Here is a 16,024-nt window from a genome sequence, read left to right on the forward strand (position 1 = left end):
TGTGTAGGAAATTATGTATGCACCTACCAGCCTGGCATTGGGGTAGGTGTTGCTGTAACAGAAAAGAAAGGCAGATGGGATCCCTCATAGGGCTCATTGGGTCAGGCAGTTCTGCAAATACTCAGGTTTATTTACTGCCACTGCTCACCTTCACAGGCTTCACTTACATGCTACTTCAATGTACCTATTCTCCAAGTCCCCCCCGTTTTCCCTTATACATAGCTTTTCAAAGCAATCTCTTCTATACCCATGGCTTCAATTACTATATATATTCTAACGACAATATAATTTTGAATGTTAATAGTTTATTTTACATAGTATGCTTCATTTACTAAGACCATAGATTCCAAGTTGGTCCATGAAAGCAATCACAAAAAAATGTGATATTCTTAGCATGTTAACTTAAATAAATTTCACAGAGGTGCCTTGCTTAGTCCCAACCCACACGCCCTCTTCTCCACCTTGAGCTGGAATTCTTTGTCGTTGGCCACTTTATTAGAAAGCTTTTCTTGACATCAGAAATAAGGATGGCGGTGAAGAAAGAAGTCAACACCAGATGCCCACTCCCTTTCTAGTAATATGGACAAAAACAAAAGCTTATTACAGCAGTGTCTGCTCCCGGGAATGGTGGCCTTCCTCTGGCTTAGAGCCACAGGCAACCACTGCTGTCTCCTGTCTTTGTCTGCCACGAATACTTTGCACGAAATTCATAATATAACCACTCCTGTTAGCTTACACGTTATACCCACATACTTGTCATCCAGATGTGATTGGCTCGTTCCATTTGACGAACCACATCACCCACTGGCCATGTGGACTGGGTGGTCTGATGCATAAAGAAAATGACTGACATTAATCTTTCCAGATTTTTCTGCCTTTTCTATTTTCTGTGGTTGTAGGACACTGACTGATTATTAATAGAACTTTTGTTACTGTTTTAAACTTATTGAAGAAAAATTTCCAAAGTATCTAGCAGTCTTTTACTTATTGAGTTCCTCAGGAAATGTATGCACTGCTAAATTTCTTTGCTCTTAGTTTAATTGTCCTGGCTTTAAATAGTTACTAAGTTAGTTGAGTGTTTTCCATGGATTTGATTGAAGTTTCATTTGTGATGAAATTTCTAAGTTCAAAGCTCCTTGAGGTCAAGCATCTGTTTACCTTTGTATGCCCCAGAGCCCTTTTAACATAACTCAGCAAACTGTTGAATTTCCAGAGGATTCCAGAAGTTCAGCAGCCCCTATTAGAAAAACAAAGCTTTTAAGATATAAAGCTTTGATTTCTTGAATGAACTGAATGGAATGCTAAACATTTTCCAGGCTAGTGGCATTAATCAGATATCCTCATTCACTGTTTTGTTTTGTTTTTTTTACCTAATTATATTTCAAATGTGGAATTGTACTGAAAATACCTGACAGATGTTTCCAGAATTCTAAGGAGAATGATAAATCGTACGTAAGAAGTTGTAGCTTTGCTATTTTCCCACCAATAGTGTCTGAACACTGATTCAGTAGCCGTGGGGAAGGTGCGATTTTAAAATCACTGCACACTTTCACAGAGCACAGACTGGCATTACCTATCTTTATAGTTCACCAGGAACGCTTCGGGGCTAGTATTGGATATTGCAAAACTACTAAGGCAATGCATCTTGAAATATCCTTTTTTTCCCCCCGACACCGTTTACATCTTTAAAAAAAAAAAATTGAATTTATTGGGGTGACACGGGTTCGCCAGACCATAAGGGTTTCAAGTGTACAGATCAGTAAAACGTCATCGGTGCCCTGCATCGTGATCCAGGGTCTAAGGAGCGGGCTGATGGAAGATGGGGCAGGGTTCCTGCACCCCATTTCGGTCACCAGGAGTCTGGAGACCCCACACCCTCTCTTCCCAAACAGGACTCTGTAAGTCCCCAGGGCAGAACGTGAGCGGGAAGCCCAGCGGCCGGCCGCGGTGAGCTGTTCCAGGTCCGCGGGCGCTTCGAGGCCTCGGTTCTCGGCTACCCAGGGGTTCTCTCGGAACCCCCGAGCCCAGGGGTTCACAAGCAAGTTCAAGCAGGACCCGTCCGGGAGAGCCCGCACTGCAGGGCTGGAGGCTCGGCCCTGGCAGCAAAGCCAAAGAAGAGAGGCCTCGTCCATCTCTCCTCCCCGACCCTTCAGCCCCACTCTGCCGAAGCCGGCTCTGCGAGACCCAGAGCCCCTAGGTCCCAGTCCTCACACTGGTGCCCGTGGGGCTGCGAGGAAGCTGGAGAGAGGGATCTCCCCCACCCGGGCCTGTGCTCCGGAGCCCGCCGCCGGGGAGCCCGAGCCTCTCTTCTGCACTCCCGCCTCACCGCCGGCCCTCGCACCCGCACCCCCTTTAGGCCCCGGCCCGGGGACTCCCGGCGGGGGCCGCGCTGGGCTGGCTCTACGCGGAACGACAGCCCGACCGCCGCCAATAGACACCTGGCGCCTCTTCCTCGTTAGAAACAGCGTGGAGAGTGCGCGGAGGGGCTCGTTGGCCTTCTAGAAACTTAGGGACCTAGGAAAAGCCTTGGAGGTGGGGGACGTCTACATCCTTCCCTCTTCTCCAGCCCCAACAAACCCGCCCACACCCAACGCAGGCGTCTCCGCCTGGCCAGCGCCGCGCAGGGACACTCCCGTGTCCAGCTTCGCAGAAGCGTCGGCAGTAACGGCACCTACAGGAGGCGCGAGCTGCGTCCTCCCGCCTCGTGGCTCCGAGCGGGCGCAGTGGGCCCCCGAGGTCTCTCCACCGGTGCCACCTCCCGTCTTTGTCTCGTGTCCTGTACTAACAAAAATGTGGGCAAGCAGTAACACCTACCTCCTCCGGGAGAAGTTCAACGACGCCGAGATTTTAAAGGGGCGCTTACGGATTTCTGCGGGGGGTAGGGGTTCGGGAACAGTTTTTAAAGAACACCCATGTAAGTCTTCAGTAAGATGAAACAAACACACGCAACAAGCAGCCTTAACATGATTTTTTATGCATGGCTCATTGTTTTAGACTATGTCGTGCTGTATTACAGACTTCTACAGTCGAAGCATCAATTTTAAGTATCAATCACTTTGTGCTATATGGTGCCTTGGAGACACGACTAGTCTGGTATGCAGCCCACCTAACGATGGTTTTACTTTAGGAGAAATCTCTGCCTCCACTGCATTAGTGGAAAAGTTACAGGTGCATCTTTAGAACTTTGGGGCCAGCTAAATCACTGTCATCTTAATATTTTATTGACCTTAAACTAAAAGAAACTTAACACTTAAGACATGGATCGGTTTCTGCACGCCCCCAACCGGGGACCTGGCCCACAACCTAGGCATGTGCCCTAATCTCAGGAATTGTACAGACAAGCTTTCCATTCACAGGCTGGCGCTCAACTCACTGAGCCGCCCCGGTCACGGTTAAAGGCTTTCATTTTAAAGGATCTGTTTCCTTAGTGAAACTTATGCCTTAGAGTTAAGTAAAGGGGTTGTGGGTATCACTGGCTCCTGAAGTGCAGAGCAAAAAACAGGCACCTGTCTGAGTGCAGACGCTTGCTGCTGTCTCTGACTGCTGGTCTTCATTCCCAGCTGTTCCGGGCTCCACACAATCCCTGGACTTCACCAGAGAGCGCAAGTCGGAACCAGACCTCGCAGATCCAACCACGTTGGCACGGGTCCCTCTGTTGAAGAAGGGATATCAAGAGGTTTCCTGCCTTGGCGCTACTCTGCGGCAGCTGTGGCTATCTGCTCACTTGACACCTGGTGCAACTGCAGTTTCTGATGGAGAAACATCTTCAGTTGACACCTGTGATAGAAACATGTGGTCTACAGTTTTTAGAGAAGCTAGAAAGTAGTAATAGACTAAGTATCCAGTTTTTGTTAAAAGAGACTTTGTAAAGAGTTAAAGTGGCTCAAGCTAGAGAAGTCTGGTTAAGATCATTGGAATTAAGTTTCTCGTTCTCATTTTCTCTCTCTCCCCTCCCTCCCTCTACATTCAGCAACAAATGAAGCCTAAATGTAAAAGACAAAGCCTAAGTGTTTAAAAATCACACAAAAGTGAGAAAACAGAAAAGCTAGTAGGAGTAGGAGAAAGTCGTGGAAGGCAGGGACATCGATCACACTGTTCTCATCTGCTTTTCTCCTCGAATATTTAGGAGTGCTTACCAAATGCTTGCAATACAACAGAATTAAGTGTACGAACATCATCGTCTCGACCCACCAGGAATTCTGAAAACTGAAATGTCAGGTACATAAAAACTGGCCTGAAGGGGTTTGACTTCAAGGCTGCATTGACAATGACATATTTATCAGATTACACCATGCCACGCGAGGCCTTGTCTCCTGGCCTCCCAGCGCTCACAGCGGTTCTCCCTGGCGGTCGGGCTTCCTGGCCCGAGGAGTCGCGCGTGCGGCCAGGCTGCCACGCGGGTCTGGGGATGGTTTGCGCAGAGCTTGCTCTCGTCCGGGCAACGCGCCCCGCACGCGGGTGGAGACGCTCGGAGGCGCGACTCCCGCCCGCGGAGGCCACCCCGCACTTGGCCTTGGTCGCGGGCGCGGGGCCCTCGGCCGTAACGTCACTCCGGGGACTGGCCGTTGCAGCAAAACGGCCGCGTTCCGGTTCCGGTGTGTTGACCAGGAGACGCGGATACACAGAGAGGACTGGCAACAGACGCCGACGGGGCCTTGGCGGGGCGCAGAGCCGCGGACGCCATGAGTCAGAAGCATGTGCTGCAAGGTAGGGGCTGGGCCAGCGCCCCAGGCCTGCGGCGGGAGCGGGGCCGCGGGGCGGCGGCGTCACGGTGCCTCTCCCCGCAGTGTTCGAGCAGTACCAGAAAGCCCGGACCCAGTTCGTGCAGACGGTGGCGGAGCTGGCGACCAGGCCCAAGAACATCGAGACCCTGCAGAATGCCGGTGAGCTCCCCGCTGAGCCCGCGCCGCCCTGACCTGCGGGGCTGTGCCGCCCGGAGCCCTCGGGCCCCGAGACCTCCATCCCGCCTCGCGTCAGCCGCGTGCCGGCCAGTCGCTGCCAGGGGCCCTCTGGCCTCTCGCCGCCCGAGTCCCCGGGTCCCCGCCTCCCCGCCTCAACCCCGTCCTTGCCCGGGTCTCCTTTCCCATCCCCTTCCCTGCCGGCTGAGCTTGGGGAAGGAGGACGGTGGGGGCTGGAGGGCGGCCCCAAACTCCTCGGACTCACCTGGACGCGCGGACAGACTCTTTAACGGGCCTCGGGGAGGGAGGCGGAGAGGGCGATGCTCAGTGACCCGCGTGGCGTGTGACAGGCCCGACGTCCCTGTTTCCGTCTCAGCGCCACCAGGCAAGTGACTGCTTAGAAGGCAAAGCCAAAGGACTTGCCTGGAAGCTCTTTTACGTGAATGCGAACTTACCCTAATCAGACGCGTTTTACCTGGGCGCCTGTGCAGGGCACCCAGCCTTCGTGGACTTCTTCACGGCAGAGGAATTCCAGAGCGGCCGACACATTGGTTTTGGTTTGGCTTTGCTGAAAGAGCAATGATGTGCTTGGATAGTGTCCAGGACATTCAAAGTCGATAAAGACCTAGTTTCGAAAAATCCTTACGGTGTTCTCATTTCACCCTCAGCCTGAACTAATAGAGACTATAGAGAGGAAGAGTGTGTGAGTGTGTGTGTGTGTGTGTGTGTGTGTGATACACTTGTCTATTAACATAAAGATAAAATAATGGGGGCACTCTCTCTCACTAAGCATTATCCCACCACCATCTGAACTCAAAATAAGATAGCATTTTATCACTGCTGTGTCATGAAAAACCTTCAATTTATAGGACATAATATTTAAAACATTTAAAGTAACATGGAATTTAAAAAATTAAGTACATATAGACAGGTCAAGAATGTTTAGAAATAATATTAACTCTGAGTTTTTTAGGGGAATTTCTATTGCCCCTAGAAAATCAATAAAAATCTCTCTCTATATATATATATTTTTTAAATAAAGAGATATTTTTATAACCACACACACCTCCCCCTTGTCCCCAACCCCTGGGAAATCACTAATCTGTTTTCTATTAAAAAAATTATCATTTCTATATTTGCTTTGCCACAGTTTTCTCATATAACTGACACAAATGTAAAGGCATAGACTTAATACAGATGACTTTTCTTCCTCAAGACTTTTCTGGGCCCTCAACAAAGTGTGATAGGGGATAATGGAGTAAACCTAAGCAATACTGGCATCCAAAAGACTTGTTCAGATCAAGATGGAGTTAATGCAGCTCTACTCAATACACAGAAACAAACACAGGGAGACTGCCAAATTGAGGAGACAAAGAAACATGGCCCAAATGAAAGAATGTATCGAAAGTCCAATAAAGAATTAAGTGAAGTGGAGATAGCCAACCTATCGGGTGCAGAGTTCAAAACAGTGATGATAAGGATGCTTAGAGATCTCAATGTGTATGGCAAATGCATAAAGGAAGAAATGAAAGCTGCACTAAGTAAAATAAAGACAAACCCACAGGGAACCAACAGGGAACAAAGCCAGAGGTCAAATCAACAATTTTGAACATAAGGAAGAAATAAACAGTCAACCACTACATAATTCTTGAAGAACAAGAATTTAAAAAAATGAGGAGAGAATAAGAAGACTCTGGGACCAGTCTAAGAAGACTCCAAATGCACCAACATCCAAATCATAAGAATGCCAGAAGGAGAAGAGGAGGAGCAAGAAATTGAAAACTTAGTTGAAAAATAATGAAAGAAAACTTCCCTAATTTTGCAAAGGAAATAGACATACAAGGCCAGAAAGCACAGAGAGTCCCAAACAAGTTGGACCCAAAGAGGACCACACCAGGAGACACATCATAATTAAAATGCCAAACATTAAATATAAAAAGTCTTTTTTCCTATTTCTTTCTTTAAACAAATTTTAAGTATATTTTATTGATTATGCTATTACAGTTGTCCCCTTTTCCCTCCCCTTTATTCCCTTCCTCCCAGTGCCCCTATTCTCTCCAGCATCCCCCTCCTTAGTTCATGTCCCTGGGTCATACATGTAGGTTCTTTACCTTCTCCATTTCTGATACTATTCTTAACCTCCCCCTGTCTATTTGGTCCCTACCATTTATGCTTCTTATTCCCTGTACCTTTCCCCCTAACCTCCCCCCTCCCAGCTGGTGACTCTCCATTTCTATGATGTTCCTATTCTAGTTTGCATAGTTTGTTTTTGTTTTAGATTAAGTTGTGAATAGCTATGAGTTTGTTGTCATTTTACTGTTCATGGTTTTGATCTTCTTTTTCTTAAATAAGAAAAGTCCCTTTAACATTTCATATACTAACGGCTTGGTGATGATGACCTCCTTTAACTTGACCTTATCTGGGAAGCACTTCATCTGCCCTTCCATTCTAAATGATAGCTTTGCTGGATAGAGTAATCTTGGTTGTAAGTCCTTGCCTTTCATGACTTTGAATACTTTTTTCTAGCTCCTCCTTGCCTGCAAGGTTTCTTTTGAAAAATCAGCTGGCAGTCTTATGGGAACTCCTTTGTAAGTAATTCTCTCCTTTTCCCTTGAAGGAAGAAAAGAAGGGGAGAAAGGAGGGAAGGGAAATAAATAAAAGAATTTGGAGCTAATTATTTAAAAATAAACATTTTGTTCTTTCAAAGTTGATAATCTTCTGTTCTGTAGTTGTTTCTTGTAGATTAATTTACTTTCCTCTACATCTGTGCATGTTTTTATGCCTGTAGGCTTATTCCTCAAAGTACTCAGAACAGTGCTGGTCACACAGTGTTTCATATACACTAATTAAAGTTTATTAGAGCATATTGCATTTTTAAATGCTTAATTTTTAGTTTTTCTTCCCCTCTCATTTCTATTCAATGGCTTTTGTGAATGGACACCTGCAAATTATAAGTATGTAATTTTTTGATAATATACACCTAAACTAAACCATTTTTTAAAGAAAAAATGATTGACATATTAAAATTTTGATACTGAAATATAGAAATAATAACATTAAAGATACAGAATAACATGTTTTAGTATAATAATGGCAGGGTTTTTCTTCCCATAAATATAGAGTATGTTGTGGAATTTAATCAGTTCAAACTGTTAGGCTAAGTGATCAGCAAAGTATAAGTGCTTTAAATATGAAATTTTAAATAGCCACCCATACTTCTAATCAAGATGGCAGCATAAGCAGTCATGGCTCGCCTCTTCACACGACCACATCAAAATTACAATTAAAGTATAGAACAACCATCACTCAGAACCATCAGAAATTGAGTTGGAAGTCTGAGAACTATGGAATTAAAGAAACCACATCCATCCTTGCCTTCTCAGAATAGTTGCTGGTAGGAGGGGTACAGAAGCGGAAGGGGCTGGTCCCTCACCAGTCCCTTTTGCATTTATCTGTCTAATTTTCCCACAATCATTTATTAAATAGACTGTCTTTACCCTGCTTTATTTTCTTGCTTCCTTAGTCATAGATTAATTGACTATATAGTTGTGGGTTTATTTCTGGACTCTCTATTGTTTTTCATTGATCTATGTGTCTGTTTTTATGTCAGTACCATGCTGTTTTGATTGCTATAGCCTTGTAGTATAGTTTGATATCAGGTAGTGTGATACCTCCCACTGTGTTCTTTTTCAAGATTTCTGTTGTTAATTGGGGTCTTTTGTGTTTTCATATAAATTTTGGATTGTTTGTTCTAGTTCTGTGAATTATGCCATTGGTATATTGATAGGAATTGTGTTGAATCCTAACAGATATTTTTTCTTTTTTGTTGTTGTTCAAGTACAGTTTTATGCCTTTTCCCCCCACCCCAGCCCAACACCCCAGCCTTACCCACCTCCCTCCCCTGTTTCCACTCTCCGTTGTTATTATCCATGTGTCCTTTATAATTGTTCCTGCAAACCCTTCACCCTTCTCCCCTGAAATTCCCTCCCCTCTCCCCTCAGGTCACTGTCAGCCTGTTCCCAATTTCAGTGTCTTTGGTTATATTTTGCTTGCTTGTTTGTTTTGTTCATTAGGTTCCTGTTAAAGGTGAGAGCACATGGCACTTGTCTTTCACTGCCTGGCTTATTTCGCTTAGCATAATGCTTTGCAGTTCCATCTATGCTGTCACAAAGGGTAGGAGCTCCTTCTTTATTTCTGCCGCATAGAATTCCATAGTGTAAATGTACCATAGTTTTTTTGATCCACTCATTTACTGATGAGCACTTAGGTTGCTTCCAGCACTTGGCTATTGTAAATTGTGCTGCTATGAACACGGGGGTGCATAGGTTCTTTTGATTAGTGTTTTAGGGTTCTTAGCAGTGGAATTGCTGGGTCAAAAGACAGATCCATTTTTAGTTTTCTGAGGAAATTCCATACTGATTTATTTCCATAGTGGTTGCACCAGTTCACATTCCCACCAACAATGCATTAGGGTTCCCTTTTCTCTAAAACCTCTCCAACACTTGTTTGTTGCTTTGTTAATGATGGCCATTCTGACCAGTGTGAGGTGGTATCTCATTGTGCTGTAAATTTAGATCTCTTTGATAGCTAGGGATACTGACCATCTTTTCATATGTCTCTACACCCTCTGTATGTCCTCCTTGGAGAAGTATCTCTAACAGATATTTCTTAAATGAATTAGTCATTCCATTATAACTCTAAAAGATACTGTAGAAAAGATTCAGTCTGTGGGGCCACAGCATCTTAAATATTTCTTCATCAGAATGGAAAGTATTGGTTAATGAGTCACATACAGTAATAATAATAAAATGTTAATGAAAAATAAGGTCAACATAGGGAATTGATCCCTTTAGTTAGCACTTTTATTTATCAAGTACTTGTATCTACTTTGTCTCAACCCATCTTCCTAACACTTTAGAAATTTTACTTATTGTAATTCTCACAACAATTTTATGAGGTAGCCCTGGAGTTTACCACTATTTTACATACAAGGAGAGTGAGACACAGAGACGTTAAGTAACCTTGCTGGGCCCCACAGCTGGGAAGTGACAGCACCCAGATTTGAACCCAGTCAGTCTGCCTCCAAGAGACAAACTTTCAATTAGCTCAGTCTGTTGTCTCTCAACATAAGCAGTCATGTAACAAGCTGGGAAAATGATTCTTTCTGTTCTTAAAGGATGAAGTTTTTTTAATTTCCTCATTGGACTCCAAACAGAATGCCTGAGTCAGATAGCAACACTGACAGTCGGTGGTGAATGCTTTGCTGTGTACTGGATAATTGTATAATGTAATCACTTCTTCTAAAACTTGAATGAACTATAGTAGCAATTTCATGTTAAATGCTCATATAAAAAGTAGTTTTAAATAAAAATAAAACATTTGTTGAAAAAAAACATTTGTTGGACTTTACATTTTTAAAGCTTTGCAAAATTTACAATAATGTCTTTAACATATAAGTTAATGGTAATTTTGAATAAAATTAGAAAATAAAGAATATATACAGTACATCATTTCATTTTAAGTAAAAAATACTACCAAGAAAATTAAGAAGATGGCTTCAGAATGGGAGAACAGGGCACTAGCTGGTGTTGCTCAGTGGATTGAGTGCTGCTGGCCTGTGAACAAAAGGGACACCAGTTCAATTCCCAGCCAGGGCAAATGCCTGGGTTGTGGGCTAGGTCCCCAGTGGGGTGTGTGTGTGTGTGTGTGTGTGTGTGTGAGAGAGGCAACTGATGGATGTGTCTCTCTTTAGTCCCTCCTCCTCTTGCTAAAAAGAAAGAAAGAAAGAAAGAAAGAAAGAAAGAAAGAAAGAAAGAAAGAAAGAAAGAAAGAAAAAAAAAGAAAAGAAAAGAAAAAGAAAGAAAGAAAGAAAGAAAGAAAGAAAGAAAGAAAGAAAGAAAGAAAGAAAGGAAGAAAGAAAGAAAGAAAGAATATATTTGCCTAGCATATGTCTGATAAGAGATTCATGTCTACAATATACAGAGAACTCCTAATAGTCAACAAAAACTGCAACAACTTGATTAAAACTGGCCAAAGAATTTGAATAGACATTTCTCCAAAGAAGTTGTAGAAGTGGCCAATAAGCACATGAAAGGATGCTCAATATCACTAGTCTTTAGGGAAATGCAAATCAAACCACAGTGAGATACCATTTCATATCCCTTAGGGTGGCTATTATTAAAAAAACAACAAAAAATAACGGGTCGTTGAGAATGTGGAGAAATTGGAACCTGTGTGCTTTGCTGGTAGGAATGCAAAATGGTGCAGCCATTGTGGAAAATAGTTTGGTGGTTTCTCAAAAACGAACAATTCCGCTCCAAGGGATGCACTAAAAAGCATTGAAACCTGGGACTCAAATGGAGCACACCACTGTGCATAGCAGCACTATTCACAATATCCAAAAGGTGGAAACAACCTAAATGTCCATTAACAGGTGAGTGGAGAAACAAAATGTTACATCTACATACAATAGAATATTTTTCATCTTACAAAGCTAAGGAAATTCTGAAACATGCTATAGTAGATGAACTTTGAAAATATGTTAATATGAAATAAGCCAGACAAAAAAGGACAAATATTATATGAGGCCATTTATATGAGATGTCTACAGTAGACAAATTCAGAGACAGAAAGTAGAATAGAGGATACTGGGGGCTGGGGGTAGGGAGAAATGGGGAGTTAGTGTTAGTTTATATAGAGTATCTGTTAGAAATTATGAGTAAGTTCTGGAAATGATAGTGGGTGATGGTTACACAACATTGTAACTGTACTTAGTGCCATTAAATTGTGATCTAAAATGGTTAAAATAATAAATTTTGTTATGTATATTTTACCACAATAAAAATAAATTGAATTTTTAAAAAATTGAGTAAGACAAGGAAGATAAGTAAGTAACCAAGGCAACCAGATATCTTTACTATGACTTACATGAGCCCAAAGGCCCTACTTATAGACTATTGTTTTTAAAGAAACAAAGTTGCTGAATATCTTTTTAAACAGAAGATTGAGGTAGTATGTATATACATTATAGGTGAGACCCCCAAAATCAGAATTATCTTCTGGAGGACGGGACCCTTGTAGCACAGGCTTCCCCCACTAAGTGGGTGTTCTGGGAACCGATCTGTATCAGTGTACCAGCTGGCTTTGTTGTGAGAGGCTGTGTTTGGCTTCGGTGAATTTTATTTACAGACTCAACACATTTGCCCACTTCATAACGAATGATTTACAGGTGCACCTGCCCACGTCAAGCTGAGTGTTCAGCAGTTTTTGACCAAAAATGGCACGAACCCTGTGCCCCATCATTCCCGTTCAGCCAATCTCACCCTGGGTGACATTTTTTTGTTTGTTTCCTTGGATGAAAAAAGTCCTCAAAGGGAAACATTATGCTAATGTGAAAGAGGTGAAACAAAAAAGGTAGAAGCACTAAAAGGAGTGAAAATTGAGGAGTTCAAAACCTGTTTTGAGCAGCGGAAAAATGTCTTAATAAGTGTTTTGCATCAAATGGAGAGTACTATGAAGGTGACTGAAGTTTAAACATGTAAGAGTATATATAAAATTTTTTATAAATGAATTCCAGTTTGGGGGGTATATATGTATATATATGTAATAGGAGAATGCATAAGAAATTTCTTGTCTTTGGAAATATTTGACATTTCCTTCCTAATTTACATATGCTTTTAGCATGCACCATCAAAATAATTAGGCCTATGTTGCACTAAAAGGAATTAAAGGAAAGAGCTGTGATTATTTTGAGGCTACTTTACAATTGCATCCACCTGATTATTAGTTTCTTGAGAATAGGAGCCTCCTTAACTTGTACATGTAGTTCTACTCCTTGCCACTTAGTAAACCCCAGTCTGTTTTTTTGAATGAACAATTGTGGCAGGATCAGCAAAGTTATTTTTGTTTGGGGCATAACTGGGCTGCAATGTAGGTATCAGCAGCAATGTCTCAGGTATGGCACTGGAAAAAGAAAACTAGAAGAGGAACTCAAAGCCATAAAGTTGGGAGAGGGGGAGAATTGTAAAGATCCTATAAATTTCAAAAATAGTTTTACACTATTTTATCAGTTTGTATAGATTGAATTATTTTAGAGATATTACCATATAATACATGAATTATTTTTAATATTAGAAATTAGATAGCTCTTGTTGGTTCCTCCAGTGGACACCACAATGAGGCCCTTAGTTGTTTCCTAGAGACCTTGTATATCAGATATTACAGCAACTATTCAGACTGCTGCAGTTTATGAACTATACATTTTTGTGCATTCTCTCACCAAGAATCAATCACTATGGATTCCTCATGGACAGGCAAGTAAGGAAAAAATTTCTTTTTATGTTATATATACTACTTTTCCCTCTGCTCTTCTCTCCTCCCCTCCCCCCCCAACTCAATGTCTCTTGCATCATTATTGTATTTTTAGGACAAATGTGTCATTAAATATCACAGTCTCCATGTTTAATCTGTGTAAGAGATAAAAAAAATCATGTTGCTGGGGGCTAATGATTATAAAGTACTAAGAAGCAATTTAAGGACTAGAAATCTGGGGCAGTTATTTTCTCTAAAAGAACACTCTTATTCAAACACAGATATATTATTTATTTTTATTGAATTTATTGGGGTTACATTGGCTAACAAAATTATATACACTTCAAGGGTAAGCTTCTATAATGCATCATCTGTATATTGTATTGTGTGTTCACCACCCAAAGTCGTCTGCTTCCATCACCATTTATTCCCCCTTTTTTCTCTCTACCTGCCTCTATCCCCCAAACAAATATATTTTAATGGAAACTTCAGCTTTTACTTTTATAGGTTCAGAGATTTAAAACTTTTGAAATCCTTCTTGTGTGACTTTCTGAACTAATGAATATAGGGAAAGCACAATAGAGCAGAAGTTTCCACGCAGAAGCCTAACACGGACACTGAACATAAGAATAGAAGGAAAGCCTCTCCTTCTATTCTTGTGTGTCATTTTATTGACATTATTTTTCCATTAAGTCCCTTTAACATTTCATGTAATAAGGGCTTGGTGATGATGAACTCCTTGAATTTGATCTTATCTGAGAAGCACTTTATCTGCCCTTTCCATTCTAAATGAAAGTTTTGCTGGATAGAGCAATCTTGGATGTAGGTCTTTGGAATTCATGACTTGGAATACTTCTTTCCAGCCCCTTCTTGCCTGTAAGGACTCTTTTGAGAAATCAGCTGACAGTCTGATGGGAACTCCTTTGTAGGTGACTGTCCCCTTATCTCTTGCTGCTTCTAGGATTCTCTCCTTCATTTGAATCTTGGCTAATGTAATGATGATGTGCCTTGGTGTGTTCCTCCTTGGGTCCAACTTCTTTGGGACTCTCTGAGCTTCCTGGATTTCCTGGAAGTCTACTGCCTTTGCCAGATTGGGGAAATTCTCCTTTATTATTTGTTCAAATAAGTTTTCCACTGGTGGATGTTCCCTTCCCCCTTCTGGTACCCCTATAATTCAGATATTGGAGTGTTTAAAGATGTCCTGGAAGTTCCCAAGCCTTTTCTCATTTTTTTGAATTGTTGTTTCTTCCTTCTTTTCTGTTTGGTCATTTTTTTCTTCCTTCTGGTCCACTCCCTTGATTTGAGTCCCAGTTTCCTTTTTATCACTATTGGTTTCCTGTGCATTTCCATTCATTTTAATTAGTTTAGCCTTCATATGTTCCTCTAATTTGTGACTCAAATCAGCCAGTTCTGTGAGCATCCTGATCACCAGTGTTTTGAACTGTGCATCTGAAAGTTTGGCTATTTCTTCATTGCTTAGATTTATTGGCTCTGGGGCTCTAAGTTCTTCTTGAGCCATGTTTTGATCTGTTTGTGCCTGTTAGGTATGAGGAGCAGAGCCTTAGTTGTTCACCAGGGCGGGGCCAGCCAGGTCACTGGTTTGCGATGCTGTAGGTGGGGGTGGGGTCAGAGAGGACAATGGCAGTCCCCTCTGCCACTTTCTGCCACTGGGGCCTGCACAGTCTGTCTCACCACTCCCTCCTTCACTGGTTTATCTGCGCGCGAATGTGTGACTGTGGTCAGCCTTCAGTGAGTCCACCGCCTTGCGCCCTCAGTGGGTCTGCCCACTTCGCCACACCTGGGATCCACCTACGGCTGCCTGTGCACCTGGGTCATGCGCCTGGGTCAGTCCAGTGGATCTTTCCTGCCCGATCCCGCTCTGCTACTAGCTCTGCCCCTCTTACCGGTTTGGCTGAAGGGTTCGTTGTTGTCAGACTTCTGTGAAGTTCAATTTTCTGTGGTTTTCGCTGTGTTTTTGTTGCTAAAACTTTGTTGTTTTTAAACTCGGTTGTGGGAGGAGGCATAGTGCTTCCACCTACGCCTCCATCTTGGCGGAAGTCCTCTAAAAAGACTTTATTTTTTTAGAGAGAGAGGAAGGGAGGGAGAAAGAAAGGGAGAGAAACATCCGTCAATTGCATCTCACATGCACCCCTACTGAGGCAGGCCTGCAACTCAGGCGTGAGCCCTGGAAGCAGTGACCTTTCGCTTTGTGGGGCAACACCCAACCAGCTGAGCCACACCAGTCCGGGCAGCCTTTCTTTTTTAAGTGGTGGATATTTATTATAAAAAATGACAAGCTATATTCAACAATTAATAACAACCCAATTAAAATGGGAAAGGGATTTGAACAGACATTTCAATAAAGAAGATATACAAATGGCCAACAAGCACATAAAAAGACATTCACCATCACTAATGCTAGGGAAATAAAAATCAAAACCACAATGAGATATCACTTCATGCTGATTGGGATGGCTATTATTTTTAAAAAAACATGGAAAATAGATGTTGATGAAGATGTGGAGACATTGAGGCCTTAAATTTTGCTGGTGGGAATGTGAAATTGTGAAGCTTCTGTAGAAAACAGCATAACATTTTCTAAATAGTGGAGATGATTACATATCATTGGAAATGTACTAGGTACCACTGAATTGTACACTAAAAATGGTTTAAGTGGTAATTTCTATGTTATGTGTATTTTACCACAATTAAAAAATAAACAAGTAATAAAGCAAACTACAAAGAAGAGATTGACAAGTTGTTTGAAACCCAACTTTTTAGAAAGAACCTATGTTAATACTTGGTAGTAATTCTAA

At 42.3% G+C, this 16,024-nt stretch overlaps 1 protein-coding gene and 1 long non-coding RNA gene across 6 annotated transcripts in view; one reads left to right on the forward strand and one right to left on the reverse strand.

Moving 5' to 3' along the window:
- The first annotated feature begins 4,647 nt into the window (after window positions 1-4,647).
- LOC119048004 (sperm-associated antigen 6) overlaps window positions 4,648-16,024 on the forward strand; it is a 39,567-nt gene continuing 28,190 nt past the window's right edge. For all 3 annotated transcript variants that reach the window (XM_053665840.1, XM_037143512.2, XM_053665841.1), the window contains exons 1-2: window positions 4,648-4,707; window positions 4,788-4,883. In XM_053665840.1, the coding sequence (XP_053521815.1) occupies window positions 4,683-4,707; window positions 4,788-4,883 (121 nt within the window). In that variant the 5' untranslated portion in view covers window positions 4,648-4,682. The remainder of the gene's footprint in view (window positions 4,708-4,787; window positions 4,884-16,024) is intronic.
- LOC128627522 (uncharacterized) overlaps window positions 4,880-16,024 on the reverse strand; it is a 120,688-nt gene continuing 109,543 nt past the window's right edge. For 2 of the 3 annotated variants that reach the window (XR_008391741.1, XR_008391740.1), the window contains one exon: window positions 13,497-15,279. This is a non-coding gene — a long non-coding RNA (uncharacterized LOC128627522). Of the gene's footprint in view, window positions 5,467-13,496; window positions 15,280-16,024 lie in introns of those variants that run through there. The other variant, XR_008391742.1, reaches the window with a different exon arrangement.

This window comes from Artibeus jamaicensis, unplaced genomic scaffold, assembly GCF_021234435.1.
Source record: "Artibeus jamaicensis isolate MK-2021 breed Jamaican fruit bat unplaced genomic scaffold, CSHL_Jam_final contig_426, whole genome shotgun sequence".
NCBI classification, from domain to species: domain Eukaryota; kingdom Metazoa; phylum Chordata; class Mammalia; order Chiroptera; family Phyllostomidae; genus Artibeus; species Artibeus jamaicensis.